The sequence below is a fragment of the Pelecanus crispus genome, chromosome 3 (assembly GCF_030463565.1).
Source record: "Pelecanus crispus isolate bPelCri1 chromosome 3, bPelCri1.pri, whole genome shotgun sequence".
Taxonomy (NCBI): domain Eukaryota; kingdom Metazoa; phylum Chordata; class Aves; order Pelecaniformes; family Pelecanidae; genus Pelecanus; species Pelecanus crispus.
The window spans coordinates 87,389,754-87,407,206 of record NC_134645.1 but is presented as its reverse complement, the minus strand read 5'-3'; the positions used below and the strand labels follow the sequence as shown (position 1 = coordinate 87,407,206).

The following is a 17,453-nucleotide window of genomic DNA, read 5'->3' as shown; positions in this document are numbered from 1 at the left end:
ATCTTGTTCTTCATATGCTTCTCTTTCTTACTCTCAGACTTTGCACCTGGTTAAGATAAACCAATTTGCACTGTTAGTCAAAGTGCAAAGATTTCAGCTGCCAAAAGTCATTGATATGTAAATATTTCAGGAGAACTTCCCTGGTTGTTCTCAAATCCTCTAAAATTTATGATTGCTGGCACTGACTACAACAACACTCAATGAGTTTAATGAAGAGTGCAATCTAATGAGTCCAACAGATGTTTCTGGGTTTGCTTCACTGGGAACTTTCTGGATTCTTCTTCCTTCATTCCCAGGAATCAAGACCCAATTTTAGCCCAGTGCTGATGATCCAACCAGCAACAAGATGACTGAAATAAGTCTTCATCTCCACAATCCTTAAAACATTCAGCATTGCAGATCTATAAGCAGCTGAGGTTTGGATGCTTATCCAAGCCTCTTTAGCCTGGAAAACTGAAGGATGGGAAACTCTTACAATGGGCTCTCAATAGGTTTGTGGTATTTCCTGCACTTGTCTGGCGCAGAAATACAATCTATCTCACAGTATTCTGGCACTGCCAATGTGGAACCTGGCAATACAGAAATATGTAAGAAAAAACCAGTCTTTTCCAATAACAACAAGGGAAACTTTTTTTGAGTTATGATTTTGTTTGAGTTATGATTTAGTTTATTTCTCCATATATTTTGCTCTTTTGCTATCCAGGGGTATTTGTGTCACCTTACATTGCTACCAAATGCTAGCAGCACAGCTGGTATTATGCAAAACCAGTCATATAGCTTGGAGTCCCTTGTCTTCCTTCTGTTCAGTCAGGTAGAGGTGGGAGTATTTTGAAAGGAAGGAATGAGCAGAAAGACAGGAGTGGCCAGGAACACACTACAAAGTGCTTGCCACTTCTCTTTGGCCTTTTAACTCTGCAGTTGGTTTGATTTTTAAGCTTCTATCTCTATTCTCTGATTTCAGGATAAACCATGCCTCACAATCAGGTACATAATGCTCATAATGTCAGTAGTTGTAGTAAAGAATGTGAAGACAGCTTTATTTGCAGGTCACTGATCTACCAGTGTAAGTACTGTAGTAAGTACTGTAGCAAGTACTGTAGATTAAGCTGAAGCAGCTTTCTTGCTGCCCATTATGTAGGTAACAAAATACACAGTATATGTCATGAAGACTACCATTTTATTCTGGAACAGCCCAGCATTAGAAATCCAGGGCACTGCAAATGACCAAGAAACACCTGTCCTAACTTTCACAGGTAAAGCAGCATTATTTATTATTTGGGCAAGCAAACGGTCATCCACTGAATTACATGATTTTTCCATCTTTCCAGATCACGTGGAGAACCCCACCAGAATGACCAGCAATCACACAGACTGTCATTACTGCCTGCAGTCTCTTCGTGGAAGGAAGTATGCATTAAGAGAAGAAAACGCTTATTGTGTTACATGTTATGACAGCCTGTTTGCCAACCCCTGTGAAGAGTGCAAGCAACCTATTGAGTGTGATTCCAAGGTAAAGATTTAGCTTTCACTTCTTGTTCTTTGCTAAATTACACACAAATCCCATTTCTTTAATGACAGATTCTGTATCTGACCCTCTGCATACCCCTGTGCTGGTGAAAAGACCTAAGCAAAGCCGTTGTACATCCATGCACAGCAGGGAAAAACAGTGCTATTTTCCCAGAATAGGAAAGCTCTGGGGCCAAAGATTAGGAAATCTGCACATATGTATACCTCAAACATACGTCACTACTGTGGTGTATGGGTGGACCGCAGATGGACTCCATGCTTCACCTCCAGTCACTCACTAGCTGTGGAGATTGCACAGTGCTTGAGTGACGGTAATTCTGTGCTGGTGTAATTCAGTAGATCAGGCTAAATGAAACTTTGTAATTCCTGAGAGTTGTCTGTTGAAAAAAGTATTTTGAGTATTGGATAAATTACTTTTACTGTAGGTAAAGGCTTGACATGCAGATGTCAAGCTGAAAAAAACCCATGTTTATAATCTGTCTATTATTCCCTCTGTCTTTTGGAAATAAAGTTTATTTTAATTTTAACTTAATTCCATGCTTACCTTGTTCATCTCATAGATGGCATGTGAGAGGCAGCATTTCTGGGCTTGGCTTTCTTTTCACCTCTCCCCTTTTTTAGAATATTAATTAATTATATGAGTTCCTCTGTGGTCTTTGACAGGGTTTCCAGTACCCCATACTTCAATTTAGAGTACACTTGACTTTGGATTTTAAGTTCAGATGAAACCTGTCAAAATGCCTTTGTTTTGCTGAGTTCAGTACATAGTGCTCACCTTCTCCCCATGCTTGCTTTGCCTACATTCTTTTGAAATAAAAGGTCAGAAAGTTATTAAAATAAGCCTCTCAGGAGGCATCCCTGGCCAAAGCACTTCATGGTCTTCAAAGAACATTGTCTGAGTACAGCTCAGTACTATAAAGGAATCATCCAAAGAAATCGCTGACTTGGATGAAGACTCTTCTCAAACTCTCCTGTCGTGGTTTAGCCCCAGCCAGCAACTAAGCACCACGCAGCCACTCGCTCACTCCCCCTACCCCGATGGGATGGGGGAGAGAATCGGAGGAGTAAGAGTGAGAAACACTCCTGGCTTGAGATAAGAACAGTTTAATAATTGAAAATAAAGTAAAATAGTAATGCTAATAGTAACAGTATAATAATAATAATAATAATAATGATACACGAAGCAAGTGATGCACAATGCAATTGCTCACCACCCACCGACCGATACCCAGACAGTTCCCGAGCAGCGATCGCTGCTCCCCGGCCACCCCCCTCCAGTTTATATACTGAGCATGATGTCATATAGTATGGAATAGCCCTTTGGTCAGTTTGGATCAACTATTCTGGCTGTGCCCCCTCCCAGTTTCTTGTGCGCCTGGCAGAGCATGGGAAGCTGAAAAAGTCCTTGACTAGCATAAGCAGTACTCAGCAACAACTAAAAACATCAGCATGTTATCAACATTCTTCTCCTACTAAATCCAAACCACAGCACTATGCCTGCTGCTAGGAAGAAAATTAACTCTATCCCAGCCGAAACCAGGACACTCTCCTCAGCATTTTTCAACAGCAAACTTGTACACGTAGCTCCAGTCAGGGTCGCCTGGAGAACATGAGCTCTGAGCTCACAAATTCCACTTCTAAAATTAAAAATCAAGTGGCAGGACTACCGATGTCAAAGATCATTAACAAAAAGTCATATCTTTGGACTGAGTGGAAGGAAAAACTGGGGGAAAAAAGCAGGAGTAATAAGAAAGGAGTGCAACAGGCCAAAGTCAGCTAGAAAAGTGGCCCACAGAGATCTACAGCTGGTTGTCCCACCTCTGCCAAGGTGCTAGAGCTTGGCACTCTTCCTCGCCTTCTTACTCAGTCTACCTCAGGCTGCTCTGGGGTGATAGCCTATTTTCTGAAAGGTTCAGAGTGCTAACTAACGCAAATGAAAGTGGTAAGCACTCAGCACCTCCTGGAATGAAGCATAGTATGTGTTTCATTTTTAGCACTTTAAAGGGTGGGGATCTGACAAAGGAGAAAAATGAGGCTGGATTTATGTCCTTTTTTACTTTTTACTTATACAGGAGACCTGGAAGGGTCTGGGTTTGGGGTTTTTTTTGCGGGGTGGGGTTGGTGGTGCATTTTTCCCTTGTTCTTTTAACCTTGGAAAAATAAAATCTGCTGTTTGTCCTTTTTTTGAATTCTTAGTTGAGGTCTCATACATATACTGTTAGCTTTTTAATCTCCTAAGCCTGCTGAGTCTTAAACAAACATTTTTCTGCCAAGTTTTTAGAAGGAGTTATATTAGGTGTAAACAAAAGCAATGATTTTTTAATAATCTTGCTAAGAATCATTTTGTTCTCAATGAGATTTTAATTGCTTGTTTTCTGCAATAATATAATCTCTCTTTAGTGTTACGTAGTGTCAGTTGGAAGAAAAAGTAGTTAAATTAAAATATACATGAAGTTTGTTTCAAAGTCTTTAGAGAATGCACTTCTTGTCAGGTGGCCTATGCACATTAAAAAACTTGATCCCTTGTTTCCCCTTGAAGGCCAACTGTAAAATATAAAATGATTCTTCCAATAAAAACATATCTCTGATGTTACATAAGGAAGGACTATTGCCTGTGCCAAAGCAGCTCCTAATAGCCTCTGTGAGAGATCTACAAAATATCCTGACACAGTGACATTGAGTACTTATATCACCTCTGAGCACACCTCCGACCAGATACATGTGTCATCTTTTCAAGTCCCCATTGCAATGTTCTCCATTTTTCACTTTATTTCTGGGAGGAGCTGAGGGATAAAAACACTGTAAAGAAATGTCTTCACTAACATGGACTTACTTTCTCCAAGGATCTGGCCTACAAAGGCCGCCACTGGCATGAAGGGTGCTTCAAATGTGCCAAATGCAGTCGCTCGCTGGTGGAGAAACCATTTGCTGCCAAGGACGAGCTCTTGCTGTGTACTGAATGCTACTCTGATGAGTATTCATCTAAGTGTTTCCACTGCCAGAAGACCATTATGCCTGGTAAGACAACAGCGACCTTTCAGTGAAAAATGGAACTGCATTTTTAATTATAACCACATCCTTGAATAACTGAGCTACAAGGTCCTTGACTTTCAGAACAGCTTTCAGATGACTATTTCTCCTTTGTGTGTAGTACCCTCCCAGCAGTGAAGAGAGGGCAGGCAGATGCCTCTGGTCTAGCACTGACAGGGCTTATGAATCCTTATAAAGAATATTAAGAGTTCAACATAGCGTAAAATGTGTTTATGTTGAGTTCTTGATTCTATTGCAGTTCTTAGGAAGCACATCCTGCTGTGAGTGTAGGTAGACAAACAACTATCATTAGCAGGAGTGCCAGCTTAGACAAGACATCTGCATTTTTGTCTGTCACATTGACCAGACCTTGAGCTCGTGTTCTTTATAGCATTTATTTCACTCAGAACATTTTTTGTTTAAATTGTCAAAACATGACATTCTGTGTTCAGATCATTATCAACATTTTTACTAAAAAGAATACAAGTACATTTGTGTTTACAATAGGTTTACTTCCTGCCATTAGCAACCTTGAAAATTCTGCACTTTCCATGAGACTGCTTCTCAGCTTTTGATCATGTTTGTTCAGGACATCCTCTAGGCCTTTCATTGCTACCACATTTGTAAAGCTCATACAGCAGAGTGATTGCCTAAAAACTGCTTCTTCAGAGACATCTAAGAGAAGCCACAGCACCATAGGTGTCAAAATGAAGTAGCTTGCTTAGGAAAGTGGGTCCCTAACTTTTGGAACAATGAATACCCTCAATGCTTGAACCTTTTTATGGATCACATGTATAATTCCAAATACCAGCTGCAAACTCTCTGCCATGGCCTCATGACTACTAGTTAGGGAACCTTTGGCCAAGGACATCAGTAAATTTGGCAGTGACATAGGAATTTTATTTTCCAGTAGACCTTAATGCCAGACAATAAAGTCTGGGCTGTGGAGAATTATTGCCTTAGTATATGTACTAAGTTACTGATGTCATGGTTCAACCTGTAGTGTTCCCAGAATCATAGAATGGTTTGGGTTGGAAGGGACCATAAAGATCATATAGTTCAACCCCCCTGCCATGGGCAGGGACACCTTCCACTAGACCAAGTTGCTCGAAGCCCCATTCAACCTGGCCTTGAACGCTTCCAGGCATGGGACATCCACAGCTTCTCTGGGCAACCTGTTCCAGTGTTTCACCACCCTCATAGTGGAGAATTTCTTCCTTATATCTCATCTAAATCTACCTCTTTCAGCTTAAAGCCTTTACCCCTTGTCCTATCACTACATGCCTTTGTGAAAAAGTCCCTCTCCAGCTTTCTTGTAGGCCCCCTTCAGGTACAGGAAGGCTGCTGTAAGGTCTCCCTGGTGCCTTCTCTTCTAGAGGCTGAACAACCCCAACTCTCTCAGCCTGTCTTCATAAGGAGAGGTGCTCCAGCCCTCTGATCATCTTTATGGCCCTCCTCTGGACTCACTCCAACAGGTCCATGTCCTTCTCATGTTGGGGGCCTGAGAGATGAATGCAATGCTCTAGGTGGGGTCTCATGAGAGCAGAGCAGAGGGGGAGAATCACCTCCCTCGACCTGCTGGTCGTGCTTCTTTTGATGCAGCCCAGGATACAGCTGGCTTTCTGGGCTGCAACAGTACATTGCCAGGTCATGTTGAGCTTCTCATCAACCAACACCCCCTGGTCCTTCTCCTCAGGGCTCCTCTCAATCCATTCTCCACTCAGCCTGTATTTGTGCTTGGGATTGCCCCAACCCATGTGCAGGACCTTGCACTTGTCCTTGTTGAACTTCATGAGGTTCTCACAGGCCCACCTCTCAAGCCTGGCAGGGTCCCTCTGGATGTCATCCCTTCTCCACAGTGCGTTGACCACACCACACAGTTTGGTGTCCAGCAAACTTGATGAGTGTGCACTCAATCCCACTGTCCATGTCACCAACAAAGATGTTAAAAAATGCCAATCCCAATACTGACCCCTGAGGAACACCAGTCGTCAGTGGTCTCCACTCGGACATCGGGCCGTTGACCACAACTCCTTGAGTGCCACCATCCAGCCAATTCCTCATCCACCAAGTGGTCCATCCATCAAATCCATGACTCTCCAATTTAGAGACAAGGGTGTCCCGAGGGACAGTGTCAATGCTTTGCACAAGTCCAGGTAGATGACGTCAGTTGCTCTTCCCTTATCCACCAACACTGTAACCCCATCATAGAAGGCCACCAAATTTGTCAGGTCTGATTTGCCCTTAGTGAAACCATGTTGGCTGTCACCAGTCATAGAATCATAGAATCATAGAATCATAGAATCGTTTACGTTGGAAAAGACCTTTAAGATCATCCAGTCCAACCATTAACCTGCACTACCAAGTCCACACTAAACCAATTAAGGGTAGACTAGACTAAACCATGTCCCCAAGGGCCACATCTACCCGTTTTTTAACGCTTCCAGGAATGGTGACTCCACCACCTCTCTGGGCAGCCTGTTCCAATGCTTGACTACCCTTTCTGTGAAGAAATTTTTCCTAATATCCAATCTAAACCTCCCCTGGCGCAGCTTGAGCCCATTTCCTCTCATCCTATCGCTAACTACTTGGGAGAAGAGACCAACACCCACCTCACTACAACCTCCTTTCAGGCAGTTGTAGAGAGCGATAAGGTCACCCCTCAGCCTCCTCTTCTCTAGGCTAAACAATCCCAGTTCCCTCAGCGGCTCCTCATAAGGCCTGTGCTCCAGGCCCTTCACCAGCTTTGTTGCCCGCCTCTGAACACGCTCCAGCACCTCCATGTCTTTCTTGTATTGAGGGGCCCAAAACTGGACACAGTATTCCAGGTGCAGCCTCACCAGTGCAAGTACAGTGGGACAATCACCTCCCTGCTCCTGCTGGCCACACTATTCCTGATACAAGCCAGGATGCTGTTGGCCTTCTTGGCCACCTGAGCACACTGCTGGCTCATGTTCAGCCGGCTGTCGACCAACACCCCCAGGTCCTTTTTGGCCAGGCAGCTTTCCAGCCACTCTTCCCCAAGCCTGTAGCGTTGCATGGGGTTGTTTTGACCAAAGTGCAGGACCTGGCACTTGGCCTTGTTGAACCTCATACAGTTGGCCTTGGCCTCTAGTCACCTCCTTATTTTCCATGTGCCTTAGCATAGTTTCCAGGAGGATCTTCTCCATGATCTTGCCAGGCACAGAGGTGAGATTGACTGGCCTATAGTTCTCTGGGTCTTCCTTTTTTCCCTTTTTAAAAATGGGGGTTATATTTCCCCTTTTCTAGTCAATGGGAACTTCACTGGACTGCCATGACTTCTCAAATATGATGGATAGTGGCTTAGCAACTTTATTTACCAGTTCCCTCAGGACCTGCGGATACATCTCATCAGGTCCCATGGACTTGTGCACCTTCAGGTTCCTTAGATGAACTACAGGTTCCTTCTCCTACAGTGAGCGGTTCTTCATTCTCCCAGTCCCTGCCTTTGTCTTCTGTGACTTGGATGGTATGGCTTGAGCACTTGCTGGTGAAGGCTGAGGCAAAAAAGTCATTGAGTACCTCAGTCTTCTCCATATCCCAGGTAACCAGGTCTCCCGTTTCCTTCCAGAGAGGGCCCACATTTTCCCTAGTGTTCCTTTTATCACTGATGTACCTATAAGAAGCTTTTCGTGTTGCCCTTGATGTCCCTGACCAGATTTAATTCTATCAGGGCTTTACCTTTCCTAACCTGATCCCTGGCTGCTCAGACAGTTTCTCTGTATTCCTCCCAGGCTACCTGTCCTTGTTTCTACCCTCTATAGGCTTCTTTTTTGTGTTTGAATTTGTCCACGAGCTCCTTATTCATCCATGCAGGCCTCCTGGCGGTTGTGCCTGACTTCCTCTTTGTTGGGATGCATCGCTCCTGAGCTTGGAGGAGGTGATCCTTGACTATTAACCAGCTTTCTTGGGCCCCTCTTCCCTCCAGGGCTTTATCCCATGGTACTCTACCAAGCAGATCCCTGAAGAGCCCAAAGTCTGCTATCCTGAAGTCCAAGGTAGTGAGCTTGCCCTCCTCGGTGCCCTAAGGATCTTGAACTCCACCAGTTCATGGTCACTGCAGCCAAGGCTGCCCTGGAGCTTCACATTCCCCACCAGCCCCTCCTTGTTGGTGAGAACAAGGTCCAGCATAGCACTTCTCCTTGTTGGTTCCTCTATCACTTTAAGAAGGAAGTTATCATCAACGCATTCCAGGAGCCTCCCAGATTGCTTATTCCCTGATGTGTTGTCCTTCCAACAGACAGCAGGGTGGTTGAAGGCCCCCTTGAGGACTAGGACTTACGAACATGAGGCTGCTCCTATCTGTCTATAGAGGGCCATATCTGCTCCGTCTTCCTGGTCAGATGGCCTGTAGTAGGCCCCCACTGTAACGTCACCTGTCCCTGCCCTCCCTTTAATCCTGAGCCATAAGCTCTTGGTGGGCTCTTCATCCATCCCCAGGCAGAGCTCCATGCACTCCAGCTGGTCATTGACATAGAGGGTGACACCCCTTCCTCATGTCCCCTGCCTGTCTTTCCTAAAGAGCCTGTATCCTTCCATTGCAACACCCCAGTCATAGGAGCCATCCCACCACATCTCCGTGATGCCAGTAAGGTCACAGCCCTGCAGGCAAGTGCACATCTCTAACTCCTCTTGTTTATTCGCCATGCTACGTGTGTTTGCATAGAGGCATTTAAGTTGGGCCTCAGATGAAGCTGGCTTACTGGCTGGAGTGGCTGGAATTCCTTTGTGCTGCTCTTCACATGTTCTCCTGCTGACCTGTGAACCTTCTCAATAGCAGCATCGATGCAACTATGTACTTTTACAGTTTATTTCTTTTTCATTACAGGTGAAAGCTGTATTAGTGGAAATAAATGTTGTAGCAATACAGTTGTGTTCAGTTTAAAGATGATATACTGTTTAGATTTGATATAGTATAAAAAATGTTGTCTAATAGACACGCCTGACTAGATGAGATGAGAATAACACCAGAATACAGCAGGGTTTGCATTATTATCCTCCAGTGTATATCCACCTTGCAGATTTTGCCCCAGAGTCTAGGAGACTAAATCGTTGCAGCAAGTGACAAGGGTAGGAGTAACAGTGCAAACAGAGAACCAAAGTGGCATGGGGATGCCAAACAGTTGCTAAATCATTGAATTCTTTGTCATCAGCTTGCTAGCTCTGTGTTGAAAAGACCCAGCAGGCAAAGACAGTGGTCAGCCTTCTGATCGCTGGGAGGAAGCTGCAAACCTGTTGCAGCTGTGTTGAAATCTAACCAGTAGCTTCTCTCTCCACTAGCCCCACAGTCCAGGAAACAGGTATTGTGGGATTAATCAGTTATAACAGCAATTTTCTTCATGTGGAAAACACGGTAAAGCACCTGGCACCTCTCTCTGTAGTCTGATGCTACCAGCAGCGGAGGAAGTTATGGTGGAGAGTCACCGTGAAAAAAGTTCTCAGATATATGTGCGTATCTTAGACTTAACGCATCTACTTTAAGGTGTACAGGGCACCTGTACACGGAGCTAAGAGCTCTGAGACTCCTCTGGCAGACGTTTAACTGAGCGATTTTCTTTTGGGATTGCATCTGTCCCTGTGCTGCATCAAAAACATCTAGTTAAACATGATGAAAAGAACTGTTGATCTAGGACGGAAATGATGAGCTATAAGAAGAGGCAGTGTAGTGTGCTTTATCACAGAAGTATTTACTTTAAAAAAAAATCATCAGCTTAAGATGAATAAGATAAATAATGGATTTATAAGTGAAGGAGCCTTAGTTTAAGGAAGACAAAAGACAGGGCATCAATAGATGTACTAAACATCTAACAAATTAATCTTTAATTTATAAAAGTGCTGTGTACCTGAACATCATCAGTGAGTTGGCTGGCCTGAGAGAAACTCTGAGCAACTGAAATGTATCAGAGAAGTAACCCTAAAATATTCATGTGAGGACAGACTCTAGAAATAACCGTTTAGGCAACTTAGCACGTCTTTTGCCAGGTGATCATATGGTGCTGAATGTGTTCTTGAAATTTCAAGTACATACTTAGAAACTCTATTAAATTGAGGATAAGTGCTTTCTTGGGTAATACAATACTGAGATAGAAGATTTAAAACAAGAGTCTTCCCAACATTGAAAACTTTCTTTACAAGGCTGTATCTGGGGGGATTGTTCACTCTGGGTTTTTACAGGTTCCCGTAAAATGGAATTTAAGGGAAGTTCCTGGCATGAATCCTGTTTCGTTTGCCAGTATTGTCGGCAGCCATTGGGAACAAAACCATTGATCACCAAAGGCAATGAGAATTACTGCGTGCCCTGCTTTGAGAAGCAATTTGCTCACCATTGCTACTCTTGCAAAAAGGTAATTAATTGTACAATGGAAAAATTGCCCTAATGAGGCAATATTGCTTGTGGGGGAAGGGGCTGGATTATATAAAATGTATGGTGAACTAAGAGTAAGAGCACTGGTATTGGTACTGGATGCTGAAAGCTAAACGTGACAATGTCTGCTGTCCCTTTCTAGTTCACATTAACATAAGCCTTATTACATTTGAAATAAATTTATTGACCAAAACAAACACTTGGAGGTTCTTTTGTTTGCACTTTTTAACACAGGTTGAAATTTCACTTAAAATTATGTAAAAACCTTCTTTCCTGGTAATACCTGATTTTGCTTTGATAAACATGTCTCCCTTTCAACATTTTTCAGATATTCATATGCATAATAAGCTACCTAAGCTGAGCAAAGCATTCACAGTCTTGCTTTTCTCTTGAAATGTATCAGGCAATAATCAGATGAAGTAATATTCAGTTGTGATAATACTAGTCAAGAATCCTGCTGTTTCAATACATGATGCTTCCCCTATGGGTACCAGAAAGCTTGATTTCAAATGAGTTTTTCTTTTTTTCCCCAAATACAAGTAAATTCAATTTATCCCTCCCTCAGTTTCTCATGTTTTAAAATTGTCTCTGATTGATGAAAATACTCAAAGTATCATGCTATTCTAGTATGATATTGTTCTCTAGGGGTATGTTTTAAGCTGTTTCTATGGCAGAATTTAACTTATTCTTTAGTACATGTATCACTCTGGAAGCATTTTTTTTTTCACTTAATCAAATAACTTATAATTTCTAAAGTTATTTAACATTTATCTGTAAACCTCTACCTCTAATAAAAGCTTTTAATTTAAGAAAAATCTGCTGCCTTTTTTTTCTTCAGTAGTTAAACTTTAGAAAGTACTTTTGTATATTCCCATGTGTCTACATCTAGCCTTTAATTTGCATTAAATGATCACATGGCAAATATAGTAATTCTGCTCAATGTTTATTAGAAGCATTGAGGTTAGCAGCACTTACGTCAAATAATCAGAATTTGCTTCTTAAAAATTCTAGGAATGCAAAGAGTCCACCTACATAATAGCTAAAACAATTTTACTACTTAAATTTGCATCAGTTCCCATAAATAAAAATTAGGCCCAAAGAGATTAAATGACCAAACTGGAGTCTTGAATTTTGTGCCAGAGATTTTGAGATTTTGAGATTTTAATGGAAAAGCAAATGAGAGGAGTAGCCCAATACTGGAATGCTAAGGGGATTGGGAACTATTTAAATTGTTTTATTGCCTTACATCACCCGGTATTATTCTTTATTTCCCTGAAACAGTATTCCCCAGGGAAACTTGATGGTGCCACTATTTTTACTTAATTAAGTTTCTGCAACTTTTTCTCCTCATGTTCCAACTATATGCATTGGTTCATTCATTCATTCACTGTCATGCATGTGACTTGACAGTAGAAACACTGTCTTACAGCTCATCTTTATCTCTACAGAAATTTCTCTATACAGTCTCTCACAACTTTTGTGAAACCAGCTCTTTACCACATATATGAGAGCCATAGAGCAACTGGAAATTTCCCTCTTCAGAAATAACCAGTAGAGAGCTGTGAGTGAGTTGCAGGGAATGGGAAGTTCGATGACACTGATAAACACAATTTTTTTCTTCTTCTGGCAGTGTAGATCTTCTTTCTGTCTGACTTCTGCTTCTTTACTGTCTTTCTTCCTATTTAAAATACTGCTTCAGTGTGAGACAGCAAAATGCCAGTTCCAGTTGGAGATTAGCCATAATCTCAGCATCGGTTCTCTCATTCAGTGTCTATCACTGAGAAATGCTCTTCTGAGAGCATGCCTGATGCTAAGCCTTTATCCGCATGTGTACCAGAAAAATTTCATAACAAGATAACCTGTTTATTACAAACCATGAGGTTATGCTATGATAGAAAACAGAGAATAACAAACCAGTGCCATGTTCAGCTCAACTGCAGTTAGTCAAGTGGATATTCTAGATGAAGAACAGTTGATGTAACCACGCTCTCTTCTTTCGTGCATACAGAAAGAGTGAAAACAAGTGGAAGGACTTATGAAGGGCTGGATAGTCCTTCAAGATTCACACCTTTGTTTCATTGCTCTGTCCTTTTTGTCAATACATTAGGTAATAACGTCTGGGGGAGTGACCTACCATGACCAGCCTTGGCATAAAGAATGCTTTGTGTGTGCTGGGTGTAAAACCCAGCTGTCTGGACAAAGGTTTATTTCCAAAGATGAATATCCATACTGCGTAGACTGTTTCAGCAAATTATATGCTAAGAAGTGTGCGACCTGCAAGAAACCTATTACAGGTAAGTCTCATCCTCTAGAAGGGTCTAGACACTAATGAACTATCAAGCTTCTCTCAAATCAGACCTTTACTTTAGAAAACAGCATTAAAAGCAGTCCCATCATAATGAAAGACTGAGCAAGTTAACTACTAGAGAGACCCTCTCTCCATCACATGTAATGTGTCTTGCTAGGAAGTACTGATCACACGTGCTCCCTGACTGCTGAGGGGACGTTTTAGATGCCAAAAGGAGTTCCTCCATTGTTTGATTTTGTGCTTTCTGCACTAAAATTTGTCCCTAAGAATAAATGAAAAGGCACTTTTTGACTCTTCCCAGGACAGTGCACACAAGTCCCTCTTGTCTGTAATTTCTTCAGCTTTGTTTTTAAGTGCAAATATGATCAAATTAACATGAATTAACTGCCTGCTGGTTAGGCACACCTGTCAAATTAGAACACTTGCCAAATGCAACAAAGCTCTATTGCATGCATCCTTGTATACTCTGATGATTTATAATTAGACATCATATAGGTCATCGTATGATAGCTGAAGTTTTCTGAGAGCATTTGCTGGTGTCCTACATTGTAATTCTGTTATGTGTGGACTCAACTGTTGAAGAGTACTGATTGTTACAGGTGCATGCTGCATATGTAAGTGGACAAATAACACGATGAATAGCCAATCAAATGGGAATGATTTTACCAAAAAAAAAAAACAAACCACCCAAAAAAACCCCAACCAAACCCCTCCATAATCTGGTGATTTCCAAAAGACTCCGTCTTGAAGAAACTTAGGTGGAAATAATTAAATTTCACTCAGTGTTGTATAGAAACTATATGTATCAATACACTGCAAATAATTTTTATGACAGTTTGTTGGGAACATCAGCAAACCTGAGTGGATATTCTGATAAACACACTCTGTTCAGAGTTCATAATGGGTTATGAAAACAGGCAAGTGACTTGTGGCTTTGCTTAAAATATTTCTCGCTGTATTTAATTTTAAAGGTGTTTTTTTTTTCCATTCAACCAACAAAGGATATTTCAGACTATCGATTTTTGTTCATTTGTTTGTTTGCTATATGAATGATAACCTGATCACACATCAGAAAACAATCTGTTGCATTTCTGAATCATGTCCAGAAATACTGGATTCACATCTTTTTTCTCATAATCTCTTTCAGCTCTTGGAGGTGCCAAATTCATCTCATTTGAAGAGCGCCAGTGGCATGGGGAATGCTTTAACTGCGCAAAATGCTCTGTCTCACTGGTGGGCCAAGGATTCCTCACTCGGCAGGATGATGTCCTTTGTCATGAATGTGGCTCTGCTTCATAGTTCTGTGGAGAGCTATACAGCTGCATTATTCTCACTCTGTAACCATGTGCTTCATTACTCTGCAGAAAGAAAACCATCTAAAAGGTATAACAGTTATTTAGTCATTCAAGTAACTTTCTAACAGCAGTTTAATTCTATCCTAGTTCTCAACTGCTTGTAAAAAAATTTAAACAGACCCATACTGGCTAAGAAAATAATGCAGAAAAGATTTGTATATTTTTTACATCTAACTACAATATGTTTTTCCTTGTAACACACTGCACTCTGCTGTTAGAAGCTTAAAAATTTACATTTCATCTCCCATGAACAAAGGAGGATTGTGAGAAGTCCATATGACATATGAGTAATGATGAGATGTTATTAGCACTGCTTCACAGATGCAGACCTTGGTGTGGAAAGCTGGGCACGTGCGTTTTTCTTTTTTACTTTTACACAGAGGGCCACCGAGTCAAGAGAGGCCCATTCCAGGGCCAGATAAAGGGAAAAAAGGTCACTTTCCTCTCCTTACTGAGATTGCTCCTCAGAAACATAGTCTTTAGGCATTTAAAAAAACTGAATGACAGGTTCTTTCCCAAAATGGGTTAACTGTGCTTAATTTTTCAGGCATAACTGCTTTAGAACATAAATAAACCCATATTTTGAGCTACTGTAACAGGTAAGGATTGCCCAAGATTGGATAGTGCTGATGTACACTTTCCCATAGCTAATATACCTTAAGACTCTGTCTCCATTGTCCTCACTAGACCTTCAAATACATGCATAAAATACATTTTTTTATTAGTAGAGACAAGAGCCAACTCATACTTGTCCCTTTAACCTTGTACTTTCCTCCCCTCAGAGCCCATTTGCCAGAAATCAAAACACTGTTAATGGCCTCACCATTTTCACCCTGCTAGGTCTTTGATCCACAGTCAACCCCTTTTCTTGTAAATGCCTGCTTGTCTGTAGCAGGTTATAAGCTCTTCAAAACCAATACCCAATTCATTTTGCCATGTGCCACATGCATTTACCAATATTATGTCAAGAATCAGTAACGTTGTCATCGCAAGCTAGGCAGTCCTTGCTTGTAGTACAAGATATTAGTTTCTAGGTAGCTGCTTTGAGAAGGTTATATCTGCTTGCTGAGCTTCAGCACTCAAGTGTCTATTATTAAAGGTCATCTAGAGCTGAGTTACAAGCATTTCTCTTCCTACTTCTTCCATTCTGTATGTTACAATGGCCTGATTGGTGTTACAGTGTCTGTACCAGGCTGTTGTGAGTGGTGCAGTGATACTAAGAATGGCAGATTCTGCACTGCTCAGCACTGGTTTAGTCCTCATCTCTCACATCTTTAAGTCGTACACTCTCCTTTACGCTCTGACCTTAAGCACACAGAGTTATTTGGCTGACTTGAGTGGGCTTTATTCATACTGAAGCCAGCCATTACTTTAGGTAGAAAAATGAAAAAAAGAGAAAAGAAAAAAAAAGAATATGTGTACATAGCTAAGCCAGTGGCATAAAATCAATATGGATAATGACTGACCAACAAGTACATGGCGGTCTGTTTTCCAGTCAATAAAATATTGATCTTTTGCTCTATGTGGTGTTCGTTTTTGTTTTTCAGTTTCTTCTTTCATGGCAGCTTTTATTGCAGTCTGGAGTTTGATTAGTTTATGCCTTTTGATTTTATCCCAGCTGCCTCCTTTTCTATTTTCACATTTCACATGGCTGATGCAGGTTCTTGGTAAGACTTGGATTCCCATAAATAGAAATATGTTTCATTGCCTTATATATATATACACACACACACACACAGTGGTTCACAATTATGTATGAAGTTCTAAAAATGTGCACCAAGTTATTAGAAATTAGCCCATTAGTAAATGTTAATTGTCTTAAATTTTTAAATTAAAATGATAAATCACTAGATGCAGACTTGTCTGTGGGGTGTACCTTTTGTTTGTGTTGTGTGACATAACATTCAGCAAATTGCAAGAATGTGGTTTGGGTCCTTTATTCAGCCTTGTCTGAACGATCTTCCAGTTTAATTACAAACTGACGCAAGAATTACCAGGAAGAGTCCTAAGACATGACAGAGTCACAGGTCAGACACACCGGTCATGATAATCCCAGTCTTCAAGCCTTAACATTTAGGAAAATGAAATTCCTTTCTGACTCATCAACTATTTTTAGAAATACCAACTGAATTATTTATTTATCCTGCAGTAAATACACTACACTCAAATCTGGAACTGAGCATTTTCACTTCAGAGTAACTAAGTAATAAATGTGACTGCTATAAATAGTTTGAATAGAAGTTATGCTTGATATCAGATTGCTATTTCCTAGTCTCAGTCACCAGCTATCAATGTATAAACATAAATACAGTAATACTCTGCACAGTTTGGGTCAGCTATGCTCACGTAGATGAAAGCCAACTTGAATAGGTGCAGAGAAGGGCTGCAAGAAGGAGCAAGTGTGTCTCTGTGGAGGACTGTAGATCATGGAGGGGATTAGACGGTTGCTATAAGCCAAGAGACTGCATTTGGTTCAAGAACAAAGGCAAGTAAACTCTTCAGGACTGGAAACTGGAAATTAGAAGGCTGCTACTGCTACTGAGCAGTGATGCTTCAGGAGAGCCTCTTTCCAGAACCAAAAGGGGAACAGCTATGCGGTCAGTTTTAAAGTGATAAAAAAATCTTGATCAGTGTGTTAAACGGCGTATATAACGTGATTGGCTGGGATAGCAAAGCACTGGGCAAAATGAACTAGATGGTCAGCTTCAGTCTTTGTTACTAACATTTGATTTGCTGTAGAATGATCAGGGTACATGATGAATGAACCAATGCAGTTCAATTTTCTTTAATAAACTTCAGAGGTTGGAAGTTTGAGAGATTTATTTTTAAGTCAACAATTTAAAGTCAT

General features: G+C 41.3%; 1 protein-coding gene across 2 annotated transcripts in view; it reads left to right on the top strand.

The window, feature by feature from the left end:
• FHL5 (four and a half LIM domains 5) overlaps positions 1-14,549 on the top strand; it is a 29,073-nt gene extending 14,524 nt beyond the window's left edge. For both annotated transcript variants that reach the window (XM_075707927.1, XM_075707926.1), the window contains exons 2-6: positions 1,340-1,510; positions 4,371-4,545; positions 10,753-10,922; positions 13,050-13,236; positions 14,398-14,549. In XM_075707927.1, coding sequence (XP_075564042.1) covers positions 1,340-1,510; positions 4,371-4,545; positions 10,753-10,922; positions 13,050-13,236; positions 14,398-14,549 — 855 coding nt within the window. The remainder of the gene's footprint in view (positions 1-1,339; positions 1,511-4,370; positions 4,546-10,752; positions 10,923-13,049; positions 13,237-14,397) is intronic.
• The last annotated feature ends 2,904 nt before the right edge of the window (positions 14,550-17,453 follow it).